This window comes from Vicugna pacos, chromosome 4 (genome assembly GCF_048564905.1).
Source record: "Vicugna pacos chromosome 4, VicPac4, whole genome shotgun sequence".
In the NCBI taxonomy this organism is placed as follows: domain Eukaryota; kingdom Metazoa; phylum Chordata; class Mammalia; order Artiodactyla; family Camelidae; genus Vicugna; species Vicugna pacos.
Genome location: NC_132990.1, coordinates 3,533,154 through 3,559,408, shown reverse-complemented (window position 1 = coordinate 3,559,408; position 26,255 = coordinate 3,533,154). Strand labels below are relative to the sequence as shown.

Here is a 26,255-nt window from a genome sequence, read left to right as displayed (position 1 = left end):
TTGTTTTTATCTGTATAGACAGATGGAGATTTATTTCATTTGTTGGGCTATAACCCATTACCAAATTTATTATTTTGCTAAATATGTTCTAGCTTTTTTCCATTGGAAGATACTTTAGGCTGCTCTGTCTCCTTTTTTCCCTTCTTTTAATAGGCTTTATTTTTTTTTAAGAGCAGTTTTATGTTCACAGCAAAATGAGCAGAAACTACAGAGAGTTCCTACGTACTTCCTGCCCGGCCACGCATACAGCCTTCTGCACTATGAACATTCTGCAACAGAGCCGTACATTTGAAACACTCTGTGAACCTGCATTGATATCTCATTATTGCCCCAAATCCATAGTTTATATTAGAGTTCACTCTTGGTGTTACACATTCTATGGGTTTTAATGATGTATCCACCATTATAGTATCATACACAACAGTTTCATTGCCTAAAAAAATCCCATGTCCACTGCCTGTTCATCTCTACCTCCCTTCTAATCCCTGGTAACCATTGATTTTTTTTTTTTACTGTCCCCATAGTTTTGCCTTTCTTAGAATGTCATTATAGTTTAAATCATACAGTATAGCATTTTCAGATTGACATTTTTGACTTGCTAATATGCATTTAAGGTTTTCCATGTGTCTGTATGGTCTGATAAAACATTCCTTTTTAGTACTGAATAATGTTCTATTGTCTGAATGTCCCCCAGTTTATTTACCCAATCTCCTACTGAAGGTCATCTTGGTTATTTCCAAGTTCTGGAAATCATAAATAAAGATGCTATAAATATCCATGTGCCAGTTTTTGTGTGGATATTAAGTTTTCAACCCTTTTGGATAAATACCAAAGAGAATGATTACTGGTTATATGGGTATGTAAAGTTAATGGATATTTTCAAGATATTACACAAAAAAGGAATATACATTCTTTTCAAGTGCACCTGGAACAGTCTCTAGGATAGACCACATACTTGGACACAAATAACCCTCAACAAATTTAAGATGATGAAAATTATGTCAAACATCTTTTCTGACCAAAATGGCATGGAGCTAGGAATCAACCACAGAAAGAAAAGTGAGGAAAAAATGAGTGTATGGGGACTAAACAACATTCTACTAAAAACAAAAAAACATCAATGGGTCCATGATGAAATCAAAGAGGAAATTAAAAAATATCTTGAGACAAATGAAAATGAAAACACAACCACACAAGATCTATGGGATGCAGCAAAAGCAGTCCTAAGTGGGAAGTTTGTAGAAATACAGGCCTTCCTCAAAACACAAGAAAAATCTCAAATAAATAATCTAACCTAACAACTAAAAATATTAGAAAGGGAAGAACAAACAAAATCTAAAGTTAGCAGAGGAAAAGAATAAAGCTCAGGGAGTAAATAAGTAAAATATAGATTAAAAAACAATAGGAAAAATCAATAAAATCAAGAATTGGTTCTTTGAAAGTAAACAAAAAACAACAAAACTCTGGCCATCAAGAAGTAAAGAGAGGACACAAAATAAGAAATGAAAGAGGAGAAATTACAACCAATACCATAGAAATACAAAAAAACCCCCACAAAACTATAGAATACTATGAACAATTAGATGGCAAAATTGGATAATCTAGAGAAAAGGACAAATTTCTAGAAATATATAGCCCACAAATACTGAATCAAGAAGAAATAGTTTGAATAGATTGATCACTAGAAGTGAAATAGTAATAAAAAATAAAAAACCCTGCAACCAAAAGTCCAGGACCAGATGGCTTCACTGAAGAATTCTGCCAAAAATACAAAGAACTTACACTGATCCTTCTCAAACGCTTCCAAAACAGTGACAAGGAGGGAACATTCCCAAACTCATTCTATGAAGTGACCATCACTCTGATACCAAAACCAAAGACACTACCAAAAAGAAAAGTATAGGCCAATATCTTTGATGAATATAGTTGCAAAAATTCTCAATACGATATTAGCAACCTGAATCCAACAACACATAAAAAAGATCATAGATGATGATTAAGTTGGATTCATCCCAGGGTCACAAGGATGGCTCAACATGTGTAAATCAATCAATGTGATACACCACATCTGCAAGAGAAAGGACAAAAACCACATGATCATCTCAGTAGATGCAGAGAAAGCATTTGGTAAAATTCAACATTCATTCATGATAAAAACTTTTAAAGTGGGGATAGAGGGAACATATCTCAACATAATAAAAATTACTTATGGTAAACCCACAGCCAACATAATACTCAGTGGTGGAGAGCTGAAAGCCTTTCCACTAAAATCTGGAACAAGACAAAGATGCCCACTCTCACCACCTCTATTTAACATAGTATTGGAAGTTCTAGCCACGGCAATCAGACAAGAAAGAAATAAAAGGGATCCAAATTGGAAGAGAAGAGGTAAAATTGTCATTATATGCAGATGACAAGATACTAAACATAGAAAACCCTAAAGACTCCACACAAAACCCGCTAGAGCTGAGAAGCAAATTCAGCAAGGTAGCAGGATACAAGATTAACATACAGAAATCTGTTGTATTTCACTACACTAACAATGAAGTAGCAGAAAAAGAAAGTTAAAAAAAATTCCCTTTTAAAATTGCATAAAAATGCTCAGGAATAAACCTGACCAAGGAGGTGAAAGACTTACATACTAAGAAAAATAAAACAAGATAATTTAAAGAAATGGAAGGATGTCCCACGCTCTTGGATTGGAAGAATTAATATTGTCAAAATGGCCATACTGCCCAAAGCAATCTAGAAATTTAATGTGATCCCCATTAAATTACCCAGGACATTTTCCACAGAACGACAAAAAATAATCCTAAAATCTATATGGAATCACAAAAGACCCAGAATTGCCAAAGCAATACTGATGGAAAAGAATGAAGCTGGAGAAAACCCTCCGAGGCTTCAAATAATACTATGCAGCTACAATAATCAAAACAGCATCGTACTGGCCCCAAAACAGACATATGGATCAATGGAACAGATTAGAAAGCTGAAAAATAAACACATACCTCCAGTCAATTAACTTTCAACAATGGAGATAAGAACATACAATGGAGAAAAGACAGTCTCATTGACAAGTGGTGTTGGAAAAGCTGGACAGCTGCATGCAAATCAATGAAGTTACAACAGTCCCTCATACCATACATAAAAATAAACTCAAAATAGCTTAAAGACTTAAACATAAGACAGAAAATCATAAATCTCCAAGAGAACATAAGCAAAACTTTCTCTGATATAAATTGTAGCAATGTTTTCCTAGTCTCCCAAGGCAACAGGAATAAAAGCAAAAATAAATAAATGGGACCTAATTAAACTTAAAAGATTTGCACAGCAAAGACAACCATAAACAAAATGAAAAGACAACCTACAGAATGGGAGAAAATATTTGCAAACAATGCAACTGATAAGGGCTTAATTTCCAGAGTATATAAACAGCTCATACAACTTAATAACAAAAAAACAGACAACCCAATCCAAAAATGGGCAGAAGACCTAAACAAGCAATTCTTCAATAAAGACATACAAATGGTCAATAGACACATGAAAAAATGCTAAATATCGCTAATTATCAGAGAAATGCAAGTCAAAACTACAATGAGGTATCATCTCACACCAGTCAGAATGGCCATCATTAAAAAGTGCACAAGTGAAAAATGTTGGAGAGGTGTAGAGAAAAGGAAACCCTCCTGTTGGTGGGAATTTAATTTGCTCCAGTCACAATGGGAAACAATATGGAGAATCCTTAAAAAATTAAAAATAGACTTACCATATGATCCAGTCTTCCCAATCCTGGGCATATATATTGAGAAACTCTAATTTGAAAACATACATGTATCCCAATGTTCATAGCAGCACTATTTACAATAGCCAAGAGATGGAAACAACCTAAATGTCCATCAACTGATTATATATATACATATTATATATATTATATATTATATATTATATATATATACACACACAATGGAATACTACTCCACCATAAAAAGAATGAAATAATGGCATTTTCAGCAACATGGGTGAACCCAGACATTATCATACTAAGTGAAGTAAGTCAGAGAAAGACAAATATATGATATCATTTATATGTGGAATCTAAAAAAATAAAATAAAAAGGACACAAATGAACTTATTTACAAAACAGAAAGAGACTCACAGACATAGAAAACAAACTTATGGTTACCAAAGGGAAAGGAGGGGAGGAATAAATTAGGAGTTTGGGATTAGCAGATGTTTTATAAAATAGATAAAAAACAACATCCTACAGCATAGCACAGGGAACTATATTTAATATTTTGTAATAATAATGTAAAAGAATATGAAAAAGTATACATAAATGTATAACTGAATCAGTATGCTGAATATCAGAAACTAACACAGCAGTGTGAGTCAACTATACTTCAATTAAAAAAATAGATTCTAAGAACATCTGAAAATGTCAGTGACAGCAATTATGAGGGGCCTGTATTGACTTTGTGTTGACTGAGGAATTTGATGACAGATCCAACGATTGGTCAGATTGCCTCCAGTAGCAGTATTTTGTGACTACTTATGTCAAGAATTTTCCTTCCATTTTAACACTAGGGTAAAACCACAGATAGAAATAAAACAATAACTTCCGATTTGACAGAGATAGACATTGAGTAATCAGCACAACTGAATTAGTAGGATAGTCTTACAGGCCTGGTTAGCTGCCTGCTCCTGTGTTAGCTTCTTCTCTTCCCAGCCTGGTGGTGCCTGGTGACGCTTGTCTTAGTTGAAGCCAGGTGTTAGAAACGGGGGTTGAAGTCCGTTGAGGTGGAGGTGCTTTTTTAAAACGAGGGATAGGAATTTATGTCTTTCAATTTGGCCGCACATGGATCAGTTAATAATACCTGATAAGTTTCTTTTCATCACAGCTGCAAAGAATCCTTTGCTTAATGTCCTTGCCAACAAACAAAATCTCTAATTTTCAATTCATAATCCTTAAGGCTTAAATCTCCTGGGAGCTGGCTGTAAAAGGAGTTAATTACTGTTTTTCCCCCAAGTACCTCAATAATATCCTGACAATAATGTAATACGTTTCCCTTGAACACTGTGTGTGAAAGTTTCCAAAAATATTCTTTTTCCCCCCAAAAAATTTCTCAGGTGGGAAAATGACTTAGAGAATATACATGCTGGAGTAACAGCCATTGTACTCCAAAAGACACTTTGGTTTTTTTTTAATCGTCTAAATTGTGTTTGTGTGGTGGGATCAAAAATCCCCGCTTTTTGTTGCTGTATTTGTTTCTCTTTTTTGATGGTGATTTCTTGAGCCTGAAGAAGGGAATATTTTTATTTTTAAATTGAGGTATAGTCAGTTACAACATGTCAATTTCTGGTGTACAGCACAATGTCCCAGTCATGCATATACATACATATATATATATTTGTTTTCATATTCTTTTTCATTATAGGTTACTACATGATATTGAATATAGTTCCCTGTGCCATACAGGAGAAATTTATTTATCTATTCTGGAAACCTTTTCCTGGGTTAGCAGGGTTAATGCGGTGGAGTGGCCATTCCTCAGGCTGGGCAGGATGAATAATTACACCTGCCTTTTTGGCTGCAGCATCAGCAAACTGATTTTCTGCAGCTTCCATAGTGTCAGATTCGGAATGCCCTGGGTGTTTTAATAATTTGCTAATTATTTACGTAGTTGCATAATAAATAACTCTGCAACCAGTTTTCCATTTTTTTTAATAGGCTGTCCTGAAGAAGTTAAAAATCTCATTATTTTCTTAGCATATCAAAGTTGTGTGCCACTCCAAAGTGTAGCGACTCAGTCTATTTGTTACCTGGTCTTTAGTTGGTTGACAAACTCAGGTTAAGGTAATTTACTTGGCTTGTTGTGCTGGCTTTGTTTCTGGTAAATAAGAGCTTTCAGTTATGTCCACTGTGGCCATTATTGCATATCCAGTTCAGTAATGGCCCTGCTCATCCATGGTGGGACCCATCTACAAATTAAATTGCATCAGCATTATCAATAAAAGCTTCTTACAAATCATTCCTGGGAACAAGAAGAGAATCAGTTAACAAAATGCAGTCATGGCTGTTTTCATCCTGTAGTACCGGAAGCAAAATTGCAGGGTTAAAGTATTGCATCTAACTGAGGTAGCATTTGGTGCAGGAAACAATACTTCATAAGAAATTACAGAATATTGCTGAGTGTCGGACATGAAAAGTTAAAGGAGACACTATTATTATTTTTTTAGTAGCCTGACATGAGAGTCATTGCTGAAATCGTCCTTGTACAAGGTGGAAGTCCTTTTCCTATCAAGTCTAATTTAGTTTTGGAGCATAAAAACAAGTTACTTACACGCATTTTTGGTAAAAGCATCAGAGTAAGACAATAAATAGCTCTAGATGACAGAAGACTTAAAGGTGTGGTGAAAGCTCTGATTACAATGAAATTATTAAGGTGTATTGCAAGTGCTCGAGGCCTGGCAGGTTCACTCGGGATTCAGGCAGACGGAAGAACACTCTCAGAGGCATCTGAGTATCTCTGACATGCCTTTATTTTGCAGAAGCGCATAGGAACTAATGGTAGTGACGGCAGGAAGTCCCATCCACCTTATGTATCTATGCAAATAAAGCCAGCATCTAGCCAACTGTGATAGGAGCTAACCAGTGCGCTTGCGTGATGCAAGACACGACATGGGTACCCCGCATGCGGGGTGGTACAGCTGAGTCACTGGGCGCTGGATATCTGGCGAGGGGGACTGAGTGACTCTATTTTCCCTACACAAGGCAATTTGGCAATTTCTGTGACATACAATGTTTTAAGATAATAACTAGAATTATGACTGACAATATGCCAGAACTTTTTAAATTTTAGGAACTTTATACAGCTACTGGAACATTTATATTAATAATATTTACTCACACAATATAACCTAAGAAGGTTTATCGTTACTGATTTGACAATGTTTCCCGTGTAGTTTAACAGACCAGACAAGCCTAATTAGTTAAATCTCTCCCTTTGAGATGTTCAGGGGTTCTCTGGAGCACCCCAAAGTAAGCTAGAGGTTAAAGAACTTCATTTGGAATTTGATTTGAGAAAGTTTGTTAAAGATACCAAAAGGTTTTAAATGTTTGGCTAAGTAGTATCATAAATCACTGTGAAACAATATTCAAGTAACCAAAGTGACAATAAAAGATTTCAAAGTTAAGTGCAGAAAATTACTGGTAAAGAAACTTTACAATCTGTTATCAAAAGCAGATCAATATTTCAAAAAAACTTTGTTCTGTTAACAGAGAAAAAAATCCTGCAAATCCCGGTTTTACATCATTTTTCCTTTAATATTAAAATTCATTCATTTAATTAAATTGAGTCTAATCTTAGTCTTGGCCATGCATAAAACTCTTTTCTCAGGGTTCCCTATTAAAAATTAATCTCTAAATAGATGCCATTTCATAGTATAAACTTTCAATAAAGCACAAATCATATTTATTAATAGTCTCAAACATATATAGTCTCTGCAATAAGAAGTCAAAGGTAGGTAAACAGACTTCTTTAGCAATTGACGTTTCAGAATTTATCTTAGTAAATATGATCTAGACATTCAATGAATTTCCATCATTTAACTTAATTTAGCAGAACTCTAAAGTTTCAAGTCACCAAAAATTTGGCGAAACTGTTTTTAGTTTCTCCGTAAGTGAAGCATAAATTATATTTTATTTTTAAGGAGTTCATAGAAAACTTTTATCCCATTTATTTCTATTTCATTGCTTATGAAAATATCATCGTACCAAGTTAATTTTCTTGTTGACAAATTTTGCAATAGAAATAACACAAGCATATTGATTTTTTAGTAAACCTCGGTACACTAAATTATACTTAATGATGACTCTAAAGACATGTCTATATTAATCAAAACAATTTAAACTTTCTCTTCATTAAAGAGTAATCCTAGATCACGCGATCCTTTAACAATTTGGGCTAGTTTAAATTACATTTAGAGATATTTGATTTGTAAGCACTTTTAAGTCAATTAAATAGAGCTCTTTTACAAATTAAATTTGATATTATCTGGTGGTAGAGACATGCATTTATCATGTGCACAAAGACATACATACATTCAGATAGACACAGAGATCTCTCATAGTTTTCCTTTTTGTGTTTAAAAAGACCTCTCCTTCACTTTTTTTCCTTTCAGTTTTAGGTTTCACTAATTGAACCAATGCTGGAATCACAGGCAATGTGGGCTGTGTTTACATTTCAAGGACATAATAAGAGTTATAACTTCAAGCTTTCTCCTTTGGAATATTTTTGTTCTCTCAGGTCAGAATTTTGAAAAGATGTTTTATCAAGCCAACTTTCTCTACGGTTTTGAAATGTCAACAGAGCTTCATCCTGGCCATTTAAGAGTTAAGATGAGTACTTGCAAGCATTGACATGGTTCCAGCTGTGCATGAAGCCAGCTGGAGTTCCAGTGAGCAGCTGTCCATTAGGAAGCTATTTGCCCTTTGAGGCATGGTTTCCTGTTATTAATCTGATAGCCTAACTCAGATATGATCTGAGCAATTTTCTATGGGCCGTGTGATGTGTGCTGATTTGAGTGTGCTGAATGTGTGCTGATTTGAGTCTAGTTCCCCAAGGAGTTACCCTTGGGTTGATTTGACTCTTACAGGTCTCAATTTCTCCCTCTGACAGTCTAAACCTGCCTTGGATGCTCAGAGCACTAGGTAATCAGCCCTACTGTGTCCCTTGGTGAGCAGAATTTACTCAATGCAATGTTGTAGTGGGGTCCCTTGTGGGACCACTGCACATCCCGAGGACTGATGTTCAGTTACTTCTGCTAGGTTCTCAGTTGCCTGAGAATGTCTGTGGCAGGAAGGAGCAAATGTCCCTTTTCTCCAGAGCTGAGCAGGCTCAGTTTCTTATTTCACTAGCAAATGGTTTGTTCATTCTGTATATCAACTTATTTTCCAATTTGAGCCAAAATTTTAGAAAAGGCCTGACAACCCAGTTTACTCCAAAGTTCCCCTTATGTCCCCGACTAGGAAATGTACTGATGCTCCCTTAGGACTCCATGTCCCACCAAAAAACAGCTCAATTATAATTGAGATCACACATTTTAACAAGTCATATTTCCACTTAGCTGAAAAATATTAAAAAATTTCTCTTGACATTTCTTCATTGACTCAGGTGTTATTTAGAAATACATTGCTTAATCTTCAAGTATTTTGGAATTTTCCACCTGTCTCTCTGTGTTGCTTTCTAGTTCAATTCCACTGTGGTCTCAGAGAACACATTGTATAATTTCTATACTTTTGAATTTACTGAGGCTTGTTTCATGACACAGAATGTGATCTATCTTGTTGAATGTTCCACGTGAGTTTGAAAGAACGTGTATTCTACTTTTGCTAGATGAAAGAGAGTCTGCAGATATTAATTATGTCCAATCAATTCACGGGACTTTGAGTTTAACTATGTCTTTACTGATTTTCTGCCTGGATGTTTATTTTGGATAGAGGGCTGTTGAAACCTCCAACTGTGATAGTGGATTTATCTATTTCCCCAGGCGGTTCTATCAATTGTCGACTCATGAATTTTAATGCTCCATTGTTAGGCACACATACATTAACGATTGTTATGATTTCTTGGAGAATACACATTTATAATTATGTAAATCTCCTTTTTAATCCCTGATGACTTTTCTTCATCTGAAATCTGCTCTATCTGAAGTAATACAACTATTATAGCATTGTCTTGACTAATGTTAGCATGGTATATCTTTCTCCATCCTTTTACTTTTAATCTATATGTATTTTTATATTTAAAGTGCTGTAAGGGGGGAGGGTATAGCTCAGTGGTAGAGTGTATGCCCAGCATGCACAAGGTTTTGGATTCAATCTGCAGTACCTCCACTGAAGATAAATAAATTTAAAAAAACATTACAAAAACCAAATCTAATTACCCCCCCAAAAATAAAAAAAAAAGTGTTGTAGACAATATATTTGGTTCTTACTTTTTGATGTACTCTGGCAATCTCTGTTTTTTAAATGTTACATAGGCCACTGACATTTTAATTGATTATTGATATCATTGAATTAATATGTATTGCATTTGTCACTTTTCTGTTTGTTACCCTTGCTTTGTTCCTATTTTTATCTTCCATTCTTTTTCTGCCTTTTGTAGTGTTAATTGCGTGTTTTATATGATTTTGTCTTCTCTCCTTGTTAGCATATCAATTACACTTCCTTTATAACTTTTTAAAATGGTTGCCCTAGAGTTTGCAACTAATTGACACAACTAATTTTACTACTAACCCAAGTCCACTTTCAAGTAACACCATCATTTCAGGGGTAGTTCAAGTACCTTATACTAACAAAATATTCTCAATTTCTCCCTTGTAATACTGCTGTCATTCATTTTACTTATATATAAACTATAATCATTGAATTGCTGCATTATGAATAAACTATCTGTTAGCTCAAATAAGAAAAATGAAGATTTTTATCTTAATATTACTTATTCCTTTTCTGACACCTTTCCTTTCTTTATATAGAAATGAGTTTCTGACATATATAATTTTCCTTCTCTTTGAGGAATTTTAGTATTTCTTACAAGACAGGTTTATGGGCAACATAAACCATATACCATATCTTCTTTATCCATTCCTCAACTTTTGTTTGTTTGAAAAAGTCTTTATTTTTCCATCACTTTGAAGGATAACTTTGCAGGATACAGAATTCTAGGTTTGTGGAGTTTTTTTTTTTTAATCTCAACACTTTAAATATTTCATTTTACTGTTTACTTCATTGCATGGTTTCTGAGCAATTTTTATTTTTGCTCCTTTATGGGTTGCTCCTTTTTCCTTTGGCTTCTTTCAAGAATTTTTATTTATTGTCTATTTTCTGCAGTTTTAACATGACATGCCTACCAGTAGGTTTTTTTTTAGTTTATCTTGCTTTATATTCTCTGAGATTCCTGTATCTGTGGTTTGGTGTCTGACATTAATTTGAAGAAATTTGCAGTCATGATTACTTCAAATATGTTGGCTCTTTTTCATCTTTCTGCTGCTTCTGGTATCCTCATTGACAATATGTTACCTCATGTAATAAAGATTGAAGTATAGTCAGTTACAACGTGTCAAGTTCTGGTGTGCAGCATAATGTTTCAGTCACACATATACATACATATATTCGTTTTCATATTTTTTCACTTTAAGTTACTACAAGATATTGAATATGGTTTCCTGTACTATACAGAAGAAATCTGTTTATTATCTATTTTATATATAGTAGTTAATATTTGCAGATCTCAAACTCCCAATTTATCCTTCCCCGCTACACCCCCTCCACAGTAACCGTAAGATTGTTTACTATGTCTGAGTCTGTTTCATAGATGAGTTCATTAGTGTCTTCCTTCTTTTTTCAGATTCCACATATGAGTGATATCATATGGTATTTTTCTTTCTCTTTCTGTCTTATTTCACTTAGAATGATGATCTCCAGATCCATTCATGTTGCTACAAATGGCATTATTTAATTCTTTTTCATGGCTGAGTAATATTCCATTATATACATATATTTCATTCTCTCTCATTATAGGTTATAAGAGATTGAATATAGTTCTCTGAGCTATATATACCATATCTTCTTTATCCATTCATCTATGGATATATGGGTTGTTTTTCTGTCTTGGATATTGTCAATAGTACTGCTATGAACATTGGAGAGTATGTGACTTTTTCAATTAGAGGATTTTCCAGATACATGGCGAGGAGTGGGATTGCTGGATCATATGGTAAGTCTATTTTTAGTTTTTTAAGGAACCTCCAACTATCCTCCATAGTGGCTCAGGCTGGAATCTGTGAATGGATGCTGCAGGCTGTGTGCCACTGTTGACAAGCTGCTGGTTGGGCTCCTTCATCTGGCGAGGCTTTCAACTGTACCCTGCAGGTAGGTGGGATTGGGACTGTGCTCCACAGCTGGGAAGGGCTGCTACTTGGGCCTTCTGGTCAGGAGGGGGCCACAGGCTATGGTGTGCGATTTTGTGGGGTCACTGGCTGAGTGAGGTTGCAGACATCATGGGTCACATCTGAAATCACCTCCAGTATAGCAGGGAAACAGAAATAAGAGAAACAGTGGCCATTAAAGGATGTGTGTGTGTGTGTGTGTGTGTGTGTGTGTGTGTGTGTGTGTGTGTGTGTGTACTACCTTGAAGTGTGGCTTCTGTCTAGCATATTTATGTAACTGCTGTGTAACTTCTACCCAGGATGGAAGAACCTACAACAGAGAACTCAAGTGACAATACTCCAGCTTAGTTCAGACTTCAAAAAGCTTCTCTCAAAGAGAAGCTCTAGGGGGAGGAAGGGGAGGGAGAGTCATGGCGGGTGCTTTTCCTGCCTTTGTGGAAAAACAATTTGCTGGGAATTGGACTGAGGCATGTCAACCAGTTCACACGCCTGAAGCTTTCGAAGTTTCAGAAATGGTATCATCAGATAAAGAGAAAAGTTAAAAGCCCCCAGAGTGTGGGGAACTCCCACCTACCCATCACATCAAGGCTGAATCTCCTCTAGGCCTACATTATTATGTTGTTTTAGTATCAGCTATAATCTTGCTTCATGCTCTTTTAAGGAACACATCTTTTTTTCTGATTTTTAACAGTAGTGAAATTGATAATGGTTAGTTATTTCTTACTGCTCATTGACTCCACACCAGGCATTGTTTTAAGTGACAGACATAGATTAACTCAGAAAATGCCTCCAAAAAGAATTGTAGGTAACTATCAACATTGTGCATCTCTCACAAATGACGAAACTGTGGGACATAAAGGAGAATTGACTTGCCCAAGGTCACACCGCCATACGGGAGAGGGAAAGAAATAAATACCCAAGTGGTAAAGCCAATGAACCACTTGGCAAATTCAGAATGTGGGTCTCATAATATACCGGGGATCCAAAGTTCACTTTTATAATTATTAAAATCAATTTTATCGAAGGGTTATTTATATAAATATATGCATTTTTGGTACATTTTGATGAGTTTTGAAAATTTACACATTTTTGTAAACACCACAATCTACATAGAACACTAAAACGTTAGAGTCATACAGCTCTACTTTCTTGTGCCTGGCTTCTTTTGCCTCGCCTAATCTTATAATTAATGTTATTCCATGCATCAGTAGTTCCTTCCTTTTCATTACTGAGTGATATTCCATTGTCAGGCAACATTATTCTTTATACATTTATCTGTTGATGGACATTTTGGTTCTTTCTAACTTGGGGCTATTATGAATAAAGATTCTATGAACATTTTTATACAATTCTCTTTTAAAACTTTCATTTATTTTTGATTTTTGTTTTTGCACAATTCTTTACATTTTCCTGGGGATAAATACCTAGAACTGAAATTGTTGGTTTTAGGTAAAGTAAAAGTACAAGAAACCATCAAATGGACTTGTAATGATCCCACATTAGAGTTTTAATTTGCACTTCCCCAATGACTAAATCTTTGGACATGTTTACTAGTACTTACTGGCTATCCATATATCTTCTTTTGTGAAATGCCTGTTTTAATCTTTTCCTTTTTTTTTTCTAATTTTAACTGTATTGTTTGTATTCTTATTGCATTATGAACATTCTTTCCATATCATGGATGCAAGTCTTTTGACAGATACATCTATTAAAGACATTTTCTCCCAATGTGTGTTTTTCTTCTTTGTTTTCATAATAAAGTCTTGAAAAGCAGACACTTTAAATTTTAATAAACTCAAATTTATCTTTTTTTGATTTTATGTCTCACACTTTTTTGTAATACATCTCAAAAATCTCTGTGTGCTTCACAGTACAACTAGTTTGTTTCCTAACAGAAATTTTGTACTTTGCTATTTTGCTTAGGTTTATGATTTATTTTTAATAAATCTTTAATTACGGTATGAAAATAAAGGTGTATTAAAAAACATACATATCTAGTTATTTTCTCACCATTTTTGAAAAAAAGTCATCTTTTCCCCATCAAATTACCCTGGAACATATGTCAAAAATCAACTGGCAATTTTCAGTTACAGTTCAGATCATTAGCAAGCAGGAAAAAGCATTGCTCCTATTCTTAAAACAAGAAAACAGCTGGGAAGACTTTCCTCAATATGTAAGCTATCTGACATTGCAGGGCAAAAAACTAGCCCAAAAAACGAGCCCCACGTCTGGAAAGCTTGGTGACTGCAGGGAGAAATAAGAACCTAAGCAGTTGCTTAACTGAGACAGAGAATGCCAAATGCCATATAAAATAATTGTAATGGAAAAGGTAAACAACATGCAAGATCAGATAGGTTATTTTAGCAGAGAGATGGAAACTATAATACAATTTAAATGCTATTAATAAAAAAAACACATACAATAAATGAAGAATGTCTTCAAAGGGCTCATCAGCGTACTTAAAACCACTGAGGAAAGAATCAGTGGCATTGAAGAGATAGAACACACACACACACACACACACACACACACACATATTTGTACGTGTGTATGCCTCAATACAATATTTGTATTAGTGACCCTGAGATGATACAAAAGTATCCAGAAAACACTGGCTTCTTTGAAAAAAGACAGCTTACTAACAATGGCCTTTCCTATAAGTACGTGTCAGGAGGCAGAAAGAGAAAGGGAATGTGTTGTGGGATTCTGAATTTTCAGATTCTTCCTATAAAAAGTTTATTTGTTATTAATATACACGTGGCAACTCATAGCTGATATCAGAATACTTACTAAGTATGGGGTACATAATTCTATTACAATGCAGTTGAGTTCCAATACACATATAAAACAAACACCTAAGTGGCACACATACAAATTCACATAGACAAACAATAGCAAACTCATAACACATTCACATACATTCAACACTGTGCATTTTATGCGATTTATTTGTTTTTTTAGTTTCTCATTCTAATGACTGTGCATAAATCAATATTTTTATATTTCATCAACTGTTTTAACATGTAATATTAAATTAAATCAAATATGTAAAACTATGTATGAAAAAATAATTTTGATATAACATAAAGGCTATTATTTACCTCTCAAATGGATAAATTTCCCCTTATAACAAACTCTGAGGGATATTAAAGTTTGATGACTTGTTGAAAGCTTTTGCACATTCACAACTCAATTACCAGATACTTAATGAGATATCATTTTGAGGGGTAAAGGATTACCTATATATGTTGAAATGTTAGGTATCTTCCCCTGATATTCACCTAAAGAAGAGTTGTGGATAAAAACTGGTCATTCACCACGTTGTCAGCAACCACGATGTCAGAAACATCCTGTGTGATGTTTCTGATATACACTGAGTTCACATGTTCACAGAAATCATATTCATAGACTTCGATAACTGAGGGTTCACGAGTATATGCCAGCATTAAGTATACCCAAACCTATAGAAGTTCAGTAGAGTACAAATTTATTCATCATGGCAAAGAGTCTGTGAACATCAGGAGAAGATTCCATTCAACAGTCGCTCTTTGGCCCTGTTTCCTTCTATCTTGTACCCTCTCATCTTCCGTGCAAGAGCCCCATGGATTTGCTGGGGGCAACCGCCACTCCATTCTGACAAGGGACAGGAGAAAACATTAAGAATTTGAGAAATGTATTAAATAAGACCTGTCATTGAACCCCCTATATTTCACTATCCAGAGGTTAATAATATGATCTCATTTGGATGACAGAGCAGTTGAGAAATTCAGACTAGGTGTGGCATGAGGGAGAAGAGGAAATGGTTATTGGTGAACAATTAATAGTCATTATATGTCATATAGTTGTTACCCTTGTGTAAGTCAAATTGAGGGTTGACTTACAGTAGAAGGACTCCCCACATCCATTACCTTGATTTCTTGTCTGTTCTGAATACGAGGTCTCCACTCTTTATGTATTTTCTGCTTTACTGAGAAAGCTGGCTTTTGGCTAAAGGTTGTCATACATTCATTAAATTCTCAGTTTTCTGACTGTTTAATTTCTCTGATGATGAATGAATTGTGATGGCTGGCACAAAGTTTTCACATTTTCATTACATTCCCAGAGTTGTTCTGCAGTGAGTTTTCTGAGGATTGAGGGCACAGAGTATTTCTAGTACTGATTATCTTTGTAGAGCTTCTTTGCTGCGTGAGTTCTCTGATCTACAGTGAGGACCACACTCAGGATGAGACTGTCCATATAAAATATAGGCCAAGAATTTCTCTCCTGTGTGCATTCTCTGATGTTTAGTGAAAGCCAGTATCTTGCAGAGAAGCTTCCAAGTGTTCATTATATCATAGGGGTGTTCTCCGATAGCTTCATTTTGTATTGTGAGACTTGATTTCCAGCTCAGAGATTTTCTACATTCATTACACTTATACGTTTAATTCCCCGTGCGGGCTTTCTGATGTTCTCTAAGGCTAGATTTCTGGCTAAAAGTTTTCCCACATTTATCACATTTATAGGGTTTCTCCCCAGTGTGAGTTCTCTGATGTACTCTGAGATTTGATTTCTGGCTGAAAGCTTCTCCACAGTGATTACAATTATAGGGTTTCTCTCCTGTGTGAGTTCTCTCGTGTTTTCTTAGGACCGACTTCTCACTGAAAGCTTTGCCACATTCGTTACATTCATAGGGTTTCTCCCCAGTGTGGGTTCTCTGATGTCCTCTGAGATTTGATTTCTGCCTGAAAGTTTTGCCACACTCTTCACATTTATAGGGCTTCTCCCCAGTGTGAGTTCTGTGATGTACTCTGAGGTTTGACTTCTGGCTAAAAGCTTCCCCACAATGATTACACTGGTAGGGTTTCTCCCCTGTGTGAATTCTATGATGTCCTCTGAGTTGTGACTTCTGACCGAAAGCTTTCCCACATTGGTTGCATTTATAGGGCTTTTCCCCTGTGTGAGTCCTGTGATGTTTTCTTAGACCTGACTTCAGTTTGAAAGCTTTCCCACATTCTTCACACGTATACGGCCTTTCTCCTGTGTGAGTTCTCCGATGATTCCTCAGGCCTGACATATGGCTGAAAGATTTCCCACATTCGTTACATTCAAAGGGTTTCTCCCCTGTATGAGTTCTCTGATGCACTATGAGAATTGATTTATAGTTGAAAGATTTCCCACAGTCATTACATTCAAAGGGTTTCTCTCCTGTGTGAGTTCTCTGATGTATTCTTAGGCCTGACTTTGCACTGAAAGCTTTCTCACACCCATCACATTTATAGGGTTTCTCTCCTGTGTGAGTTCTCTGATGTTTTCTTAGGCGTGACTTCTCACTGAAAGCTTTCCCACATTCATGACATTCATAGGGTTTCTTCTCTGTGTGACTCCTCTGAGGCTGAATCAGGCATGAAGTCATACTGCAGGATTTTCCACACTTGTTACACTCATAGGGTTTCACTGTAATTTGAGATCGCTGATGTACACTGAAAGCTGACTGGTAATCCAATGTCTCTGTACATGTGCCATTATCAGAGGACTGCTCTAGTGTGTGAATCCTCTGATGCACTGGGAGGGCTGAATTATGGCCAAAATCCCTTCCATATTCAAAGGTTTTCATTCCTGTATGAGTTTTTTGCTGTTCTCTAAAGTGTAATTTTTGGCTGGAAGAGTTCCCTTCTGTGTCAGTTCTTTGAGTCATCCGACTGAAATTACTGTTGTTTTTAGTACATTCATATTTATCAATCTCATACTGACTCTTCTCTGCTGGATGACTGTTCTGGGAGACTATCAAGGCTGACTTATCACATTGGTTTTCTCCAAATTTCATGAATTTACAAGACTTCACTTTTGGGTGGGTACTCTGAGACGTAACAAGGGTAGTCTTCTCAGGAAAATCTTTCCCACATTCATTACATTCAAAATCTTGCTGCAAAGTCTGAATTGTTTGATGCTGAATTACTTTGTCTTTATGTCCAAAGGCGTTCATACGTCTCCTATAAACAAAAGATTTCTCTCCAGTATTGGTTCTACTATCCTTAATACTGAGGAGCCATTTCTTACATACATTAAGCTCATGAGTCTTCTTTCTTGAATACTGACAGTGTGGGGCCAATGAGCTGAGAAGCAAGTAACTAGATCCTGCAGTGTCAAATTTACAGGGCACTGTTTTTGCAGGAAGAATGTTTATGTCCAGATTATATGGTTTTCTTGGAATTTCTTGCTTTGTAGTCAATGATTTGTGGGTGAATAAAACTTGCCTCAAATGTTTGCCTTGGTTTTCCAGGCTCTCCTCTAAGAACTTATCAGGTTGGGGTTCTTCTAAAAATAAGAAAATTAAAAATAGTTTATGATATTTAACATACTTATTATGGAATCTGATTTATATACATATACCCTATTACATATTTGACTCCTTGGTTTCTGGCTCAGTTTCCCCAAAATAAAGTGATTTCAAGTGTACAGTTTCTCTTTTTTTGTTGTTAAAAACACTTTTTGTAGTGGAAAAAGATAGAGGAATCTAGAAATGAAAATACATATACATTTGGTATGTTAAAGTGTAATTTTCAAAACTGGGTAGAAAAGAGGATATAAAGGAAAGGAACAATTAAGAAAAAAGAATATATTTAAGAGAACTGGATCCTGGGAAAAGAAAACAGCAGAGATTGGAATGAATTCAACGAGGATTTTGCACTAAGTATAACAAAAAGTATCAATGGAGAATGGCTTTCAGTGGATTTACCTGAGACAGAGTTTTCATTAAGGGAAGAACACTGGAGTCTACATTCATAGTCAAATATAGATTACAGTAAGATAACCATTAGTCTATATGACTCCAATTGGAGCTCCATTTTTTCCAATACACACGTCAACACTAAAATAAATTTATAATGGCACCAACTTTCTCATGTAGAAAGAAATAATCAGAGACAGAAACATAAATGTACTGGTGGAAGTGAAAAAAACTGACGAGAGTTAAAGCAATTTCCAACCTATATTGCAATCATCTCTCTTTCCTGGTTCTGGAGCCCTGGTATTGTATTAGGGCTGTACAATTGTGAATCCCTCTTAATCATCAGATCGTAACTTTTCTCTTTTCAATTTGCTCACTCATTTCCCCCAAACCAGTCTTGCCCCTGCCTACTCTTTAATTCTATTTTCCACCTATTTTTCCACATATCTAGTTTTTATTCTCTGCAAGAACCCTAAGGATCATATGTTTCAAACTGGCCCTAGAAATTTTACAAGTAGCCTTTATATTTACCATAAATTTCTTGCGCACATTTGACTGCAACCCCCACTCTACGCAAAAATGTCAGGCCCATGCTAAAAATATTTGAAGGTTTTGGATCTATTGCCTTAGGTACCAACAGATGAAAGATAAAACTGATATAATCCAGGAAAAGGAAGTTTTACACTAACTATATGCTCATTATGTGTTCTAGCCACCAATCCATTAGTACAGAGTATTCTCTGCTCTAATCTTGACAGGGTATCAGTCCTTATTAAATGGTTCATTTCCAACAATAACTTTATACTCACATTATTCCCCTAAATTATCCTCCATTCTAGCCTTCAAACTATTTAGAATCCAAATGTCCTTCAGGCAGGGCAAAATTATTTCCCCAAATCTTAATAATAGAAAACTTTGCCATCAATTTCAAGATGCATCCTGATTTTGGTGACGGTAATTTACTTTAAAAATTGTGAGTCACAGATATGGGTGCTCTCCATGTAGCTTTGTTAAAATGAATGATACAGGCAGTAATTTCTTTCAGATTTTAACATAAATGTTGCTTAAATTTGTGAGAGAATATTACAAGCTGAGTCCTCCAGGTGAATTAATAAACCTGATGGTGATCCTGGGGAACCTTGACAGAGTTTTTTAAGAAACTTTCATAGTAACAGATCTGTTTTCTTTGCCTGTGAAATGTACTTAACTTTTAACAGTTAGGAAGGTTGCAGTTTACTCCAGTCGTCTTTCCTAACTACATTATATAATTCCTTAATCATCTATTCATTTAAATTCTATCTCATTTATTATACAATGACAAGGTTAATGGTTTATTTCTCTCTTCTCATCTGTTTACTCCCAATTTTAGTTGTTTTATTAACTTTTCTTAGCTTTTATCTTTTTATTGTTAAACACACATCCCTTGTTTAATTTTTCAGCTTCGAAGGGTTTTCCTTACTCCCATCTTTTAGTGATGTGAGAATATCAACTTGCTTACATTTCATTTCTTTTGTTAGTTGTCCCCCTTCCACATTTTATTATTTCTATTATTTCTAAAGTTTTAAATGTAAAGGCCTCTCAAAGGAGAGTGCTGAAAAGCATTTCAAACTGCTCACTTCTAGCTGATCATTTTGGATCTAATTTTCTTGGAAGCCTTCTGCTGGTATTCAATAACTCACCTGGGGAACTTCCGCTTACAAATTCTTTCTCTAACAACCATGGATCTTCTCCTTGTTCCAACATGAAGATCAGTTCTGGTTTTGTAAAGCAGTACCCTGCAAACAGGAAATACTTTAGCACTTGACTTACCTGTGTAAGTTTCGTTGTTTCTAAATGTGAAGAAAGGTATAGCTTCAGGATTGGCACACTGAGGGTGCTTGCTAGAATTTTTTTGGGGGGAGGGAAATGATAACAAGAAACATTTTCATACACTCCTAAGGGATTAACCTTCTTAAATCCTAGAATCACAAGCCTAGATAACATTAAATTCTAAAATGGTCAGTGCCTGTGTTTCAAACAAGATTTCATAAGGACAGATTTGATATCTGACCATAATGGAGTAAAAGGAACTGATTTATCCTTCCATATCAGACATCTAAAAAACCATATACATTATATGAAATGAGGTTTAGACTTTAATCAACAGGAGTGCAGACAGGGACACTTGAGAACAGAGAAACAAATGAGGTGAGCCCTGTGATTATTACAGCTTACTGCTGAGAGAGCTTCCAACCCACAGCACAAAAGGAGACCACCAAAACAGAGCCTGGCTAACTCAGTAAATTAAGGCAGCAGAACTGGATTTTAAGAAAGCCATGACAACTAGGATTTGTAAAGTAAAATACCAGAGAAGAAAGAGCTATACCAATACACAGCCTTGGAGATCTGCAAAAGGGTCTCTTGAATACTAACTTTTGAAAGCATGCAAGGAAAACACTTGAGGTTGGGGAAAGACCAGGAAAAAGAGTAGGCTGAAGTACCACCATAGCACGCAGAGAGGTAGAAAGCTTCTCCTTCTACTAGCCAGGGTAGAAACACTTCCTAATTCAAGGGCAGTTGGTAGAATAGCCAGAAGGGCATTTATTGCCTTAGTAGAGGAGCCAAACCAGTCCTAGACTAAAGTGAGCTCTGAATCCAATATAACAAAGCTTAAAGCAAACTTAGAAAGGATCAAATTAATTCCAAGTAATTTAACTACAAACCAGAAAAGATCCCAAAAGATTTAAAATAATTCAAAAAAATTAGCATCTAACAATATAAAATTTGTAACATCTAGCCCCTAATAAAAAATTACCAGGTATGAGTAAAAGGGATATATGACTCTTATTCAAGGAGAAAAAAAATCAGTCAGTAGCCACAGAGCAAGAAGTGACAAAAATAAAACTAATAAAGTCATTAAAACAGTAACTATACTCCATATACTCAAAAAATGAACATGAATATGATGAGAAGAGACAGAGAGTTTATTAAAAATTTCCAAATTGAAATTCTAAATATGAAAAATGTCTGAAATGAGAAAATCAACCAACCAAACAACAAACAAAAAAACTCCACTGGATAAGATTAATAATAGCACAGAAACCACATAAGGAAAGATAAATGACATAAGGGAGATAGATAACTTTAAGGTATAGCAATGAAAACTATGAAATAAGAAACAATAAACAAAGACTGGAGGATGATAAACAGCATCATCTATGACCAGTGGGATAATATAAAGTTATCTAACATGTGAAATTAGCATTTCAGAAGGGGAAAAGGAGGATGGAAAAAATGAGCAAAGGGTGAAATTTTAAAGAAGTGTATAAAACCGTGGATCCAAGAAGCTAAATGAGTATCAAAGAGAAGAAGAAAATCACACCAGGGTACATTATAATTAAATTCTTAAAAACCACTGATAATGAGAAAATGTTGAGTAGACAGAGAAAGACATAATTTGTACAGAGAAACAAAAATAAGAAGGAATGTCTACTTGTCAGAAATTATACAAGCCAGAAGACTAGATGAAGTGACAATTTTAAAGTACTGAAAGAAAAAAAAAAACAACCTAGGATTTTATACTTGGCAAATATAAGACATTTTCAAACAAAAACTGAAAGAATTTATCACCAACTGACAATTACAGGAAAGTTAAAAGAAATTTTTCACACAGAAGAAAAATGCTATCAGGGGAAATTTATATTTATACATAAAAATAAACAGCACCATAATCTGGAAACATGAGGATAAAAATAAAACACACTTTTCACATTTTCAGAACTCTTTTAAAAAATAGTAAATTGTCTTTTAAAACAACAACAATGTACTGTGACAATATGATGACAATAACACCACAAAAGATAGAAGGCAAAAAAATGGAAAATTGTTACAAGATTTTAAAAATATATTCAGTACAATAAATTACTACTTGAGGGAAGACTGTGATAATTTAAAGATTTATGCTGTAATTGCTAAAGGAACCTCATACCCTCAGAAAATAGCATGTCTAATAAGTCATAATGCAGATGTAATGGAATCATTAAATATACAGTTAATCTGAAAAAAGCAGCAAAGTAGAAAAAAAGAACATCAGAAAAACAGTTTGCAAATAACAATATAGTACATTTAAACCCAACCATATTAATAACAACATTAAACATAAATGGTCTAATCTTTGCAATTAAGAGGCAAAGATGAACAGATTGGATATAAAAACAAGCCTCTAATATATTACATCTGCAAGAAATTCAGTTTAGCTATAGAGACACAGATAAGTTATAAGTAAAAAAAAACCAAAAAAGATACCATGCAAACATAATAGAAAGAAAGTCACAGTGACTATATTAATATCAAAGCAAAATTCAAAAGAAAGGAATATTATCTGGGATAAAGAGAAATGCACCACGATGATAAAGGAAATAATTCATCAAGAGAACAAAATTTTTTCTATCTTTATGACATTTCTTCAGTATATACAGAGCAAGTCAGTCTTGATAAAACTGAAAGAGTAACAAAATCCACAATTATAGCTGGACTGTAATAATACTTTCTCAATAATTGATAGAACAAATAGATGAAAAATAAATGAGGATACACAAGACTTGAACAATAATATTAACAAATATGACCTAATTTCCATCTATAGAACACTGATCCATGGTTTAAAATGACCCAAGTATATTATGTCTATAATAAACTCACTCCATAAATATATTCAGATTGGTTTTCTCTTATAAGTAAGGTATTGTTTTCCTCTTGTTGCTTTTAACATTTTTCTTCAGTTTCCAGATGTTTGAAAGTCATGGAGTTCATGGCATGGATTCCTTTGGGTTTATTTTACACGGAGGTTGCCCACCTTCTTGAACCTGTAGGCTTATGTCTGGCAAATTTGGGAAATTTTGGCCATTGCTTCTTTGCATTTTTTTTTAAAGCCTTTCTTTCTGAGACTCCAAAGACACAAATGATAGAGATTTTGATGTAGACCCATAGTCCCCTGAGGTTTTGTTCAGTTTTATTCTATTTTTTTCTCTGCAATGATTGAGCCATTTCTATTGTTTTGTCATAAAGTTCAGTGATTTTTCCCTCTATCCTCTGCACTATGCTTGTACATATCCATTGAGTTTTTTTTAAATAAATGTTTTCAGAATAGCTTTAAATTCACAGAAAAGGTGCAAAGAGAGAAAAGAGAATTCCTGTATAACCTGCATCCAATTTAGCTTACTGTTAACATCTTATATTTCTAGCAGATTTGTCATGCCTATTAATATAATATTGGTATGTTATTATTAAATAGAATCTATACTTTATTTCAATTTCCTTTTTTAAACGTAACCATTTTTTCCCTTGTTCCACAACTGCATCCAGGATACCACATTACACTTAGTTATCATGTCTCTTTAGCCTCTTCTAGCCTGTAAGTGATAACCTTTTTTGATAATCCTGACAGTTTAGAGGACATTGCAAAATGGTCCTTCAGTTTGGGCTTATTTTTCAATTGTTAAAAATGGAGCTGTATTTTTGGGAGAAAGATCACAGGGGTAAAATGATTACCCCATCTTATCAAGGGTACATGCTATCAGTACGACTTATCACTGATGATTACCTGGCTGAGGTGGTGTGTGCCAGGGTTCTCTACAGTAAAGTTACTCCCCAGCCCTCACCCCATGCACAGTGTACCCTTAGATAGAAGTCAGTAGGCACAACCTAGGAAAGAGGTGGGGAGTTATGCTCCTGTTCCTTGAAGGTGGAGTAACTACATAAATCATTCGTAATTCTTCTGTGTCAGAGATTTTACTGTTCTCTTCCATTTATTTATTTACTATATTATACCAGTATGGACTCATAAGTAATTTATACTTTGGGTTATAAACCAACACTATATTAACTTATTGCTCAAATTGTTGCAGCTTTGGCTATAGGGAGCTCTTTCAGTTTCGCGCTTCGCGCCTCTGTTCTTTGACATACCCCCATTATTCTGGGTGTTTTTGAGTATTCCTTTATGTTCCTCCACACTCATCTTGTATGTTCCATGCCTCAGCCCTAGAACCAGCCACTTCTCCAAGGAACTTTGCTCCTTTTATTGGAGAATTGTACTAGAAACTACTTATAGATCTTTTAAGATTTTCTATTTTTTAATAATTTTGTTTTGGTGGAGAATGGGTTTCTAGAAATTTGACCATTTCACCTAGGTTGTCCAATCAGTTGGCATACAGTTACTTAAAGCATTCTCATAATTCTTTTATTTCTTTGGAATTAGTAGTACTGCCCCACTTTCATTTCTGATTTTAGTAATTTGAGTCTTCTCTTTTTTATTTGATTTAGCTAAGGTTTATGAATTCTGCTATTTCATCAACAACCAAGTTTTGGTCTCATTAATTTTCTCTATTTTTTATTTATTCTCTATTTTTCATCTCTTTTCTAATCTCTGTTATCTCCTTCCTTCCGTTAGCTTTAGGTTTAGTTTGCTCTTCTTTCCCTAGTTCCTTAAGGAGTAATGTGAGGTTATGGATTTGAGATCTTTTTTCTTGTTCAGTATGATTACAGCTACAAATACCCATCTTAGTGTTACTTCCACCACATCCCGTAAGTTTGGCATATTGTGTCAATATTTTCACTCTCTCAAGGTATTTTCCAATTTCCCTTGTGATTTCTTCTTTGAACCAATCACGTCGGTTGTTTAAGAGCATTTTATTTTCTGTATATTCATGACACTTCATTTTCCTTCTCTTACTGATTTCTAGTTTCATTGTGATTGGAACAGATACTACATATGATTTCAGACATTTAAAATGTATTAAAACTTGTTTTGTGTTCTATTCTGAAGAATAATCCATGTGCACATAAGAAAAAAATGTGCAGTCTGCCAAACTTAGGCAGTCTTCTGTATGTCTGTTAGGTCCAATTGGTTTATGGTATTGTTCAAATCCTTGGTTTTATTTTTGTCTGGTTGTTTATTCCATTATTGACAGTGGAATACTGAAGTTCTTTTTTTTTTATTGTAGAACTGTATGCTTCTCCCTTCAATTCTGTCAATGTTTGCTTCATATATATTCTGTTATTTGGTTCATGTATGCTTATGCACCCTTTTTGGTGAACTGACCCTTTTATCAATATATGATGTCCTTTTTTGTCTCTTGAAACAGTTTCAGATTTATTTTGGCTATTGTAGTCCTTTGATTTTCCACATAAATCCTAGAATCAGTTTGCTGATAAAAACTTCCTGGGCTCATGATTGAGACTGCTTGAATCTATACATAAAGTTTGGGAAAACTGACATCTTAAGTAGTCCAATTCATAAATATAAAACATCTCTCTATTATTTAGATGTTGTTTTCTTTTGTCAGTGTTTTGTAGCTTTCTGAAAACACATCTTATATTTTATAGGTTTATCCTTAAGTACTTCCTTTTCTTGTGTGTGCAATTGTTACTGAGCTGAAAAAAAAACCCTTAAGTTCCAATTGTTCATTTCTGATATACAGGAAAGCAGTAACTTTTGCAAATTGACCTTGGATCCTGCAGAGTTAGTATATTCACTTATTATTTCCAGGAATGTTTTGGAACATTTTGGGGAAGATTCTACATAGAAAATGTTATCTGTTAATATAGAGATTTATTTCTTCCT

General features: G+C 34.8%; 1 protein-coding gene across 1 annotated transcript in view; it reads right to left on the bottom strand.

Annotated features, from left to right (window-relative positions):
* Positions 1-15,419: 15,419 nt before the first annotated feature.
* Positions 15,420-26,255, bottom strand: part of ZNF782 (zinc finger protein 782) — a 35,177-nt gene continuing 24,341 nt past the window's right edge. Inside the window, exons 5-7 of the mRNA XM_072959148.1 lie at positions 20,335-20,430; positions 15,858-18,243; positions 15,420-15,582 (exon numbers count right to left, since the gene is read on the bottom strand). Coding sequence (XP_072815249.1) covers positions 16,370-18,243; positions 20,335-20,430 — 1,970 coding nt within the window. The 3' untranslated portion in view covers positions 15,420-15,582; positions 15,858-16,369. The remainder of the gene's footprint in view (positions 15,583-15,857; positions 18,244-20,334; positions 20,431-26,255) is intronic.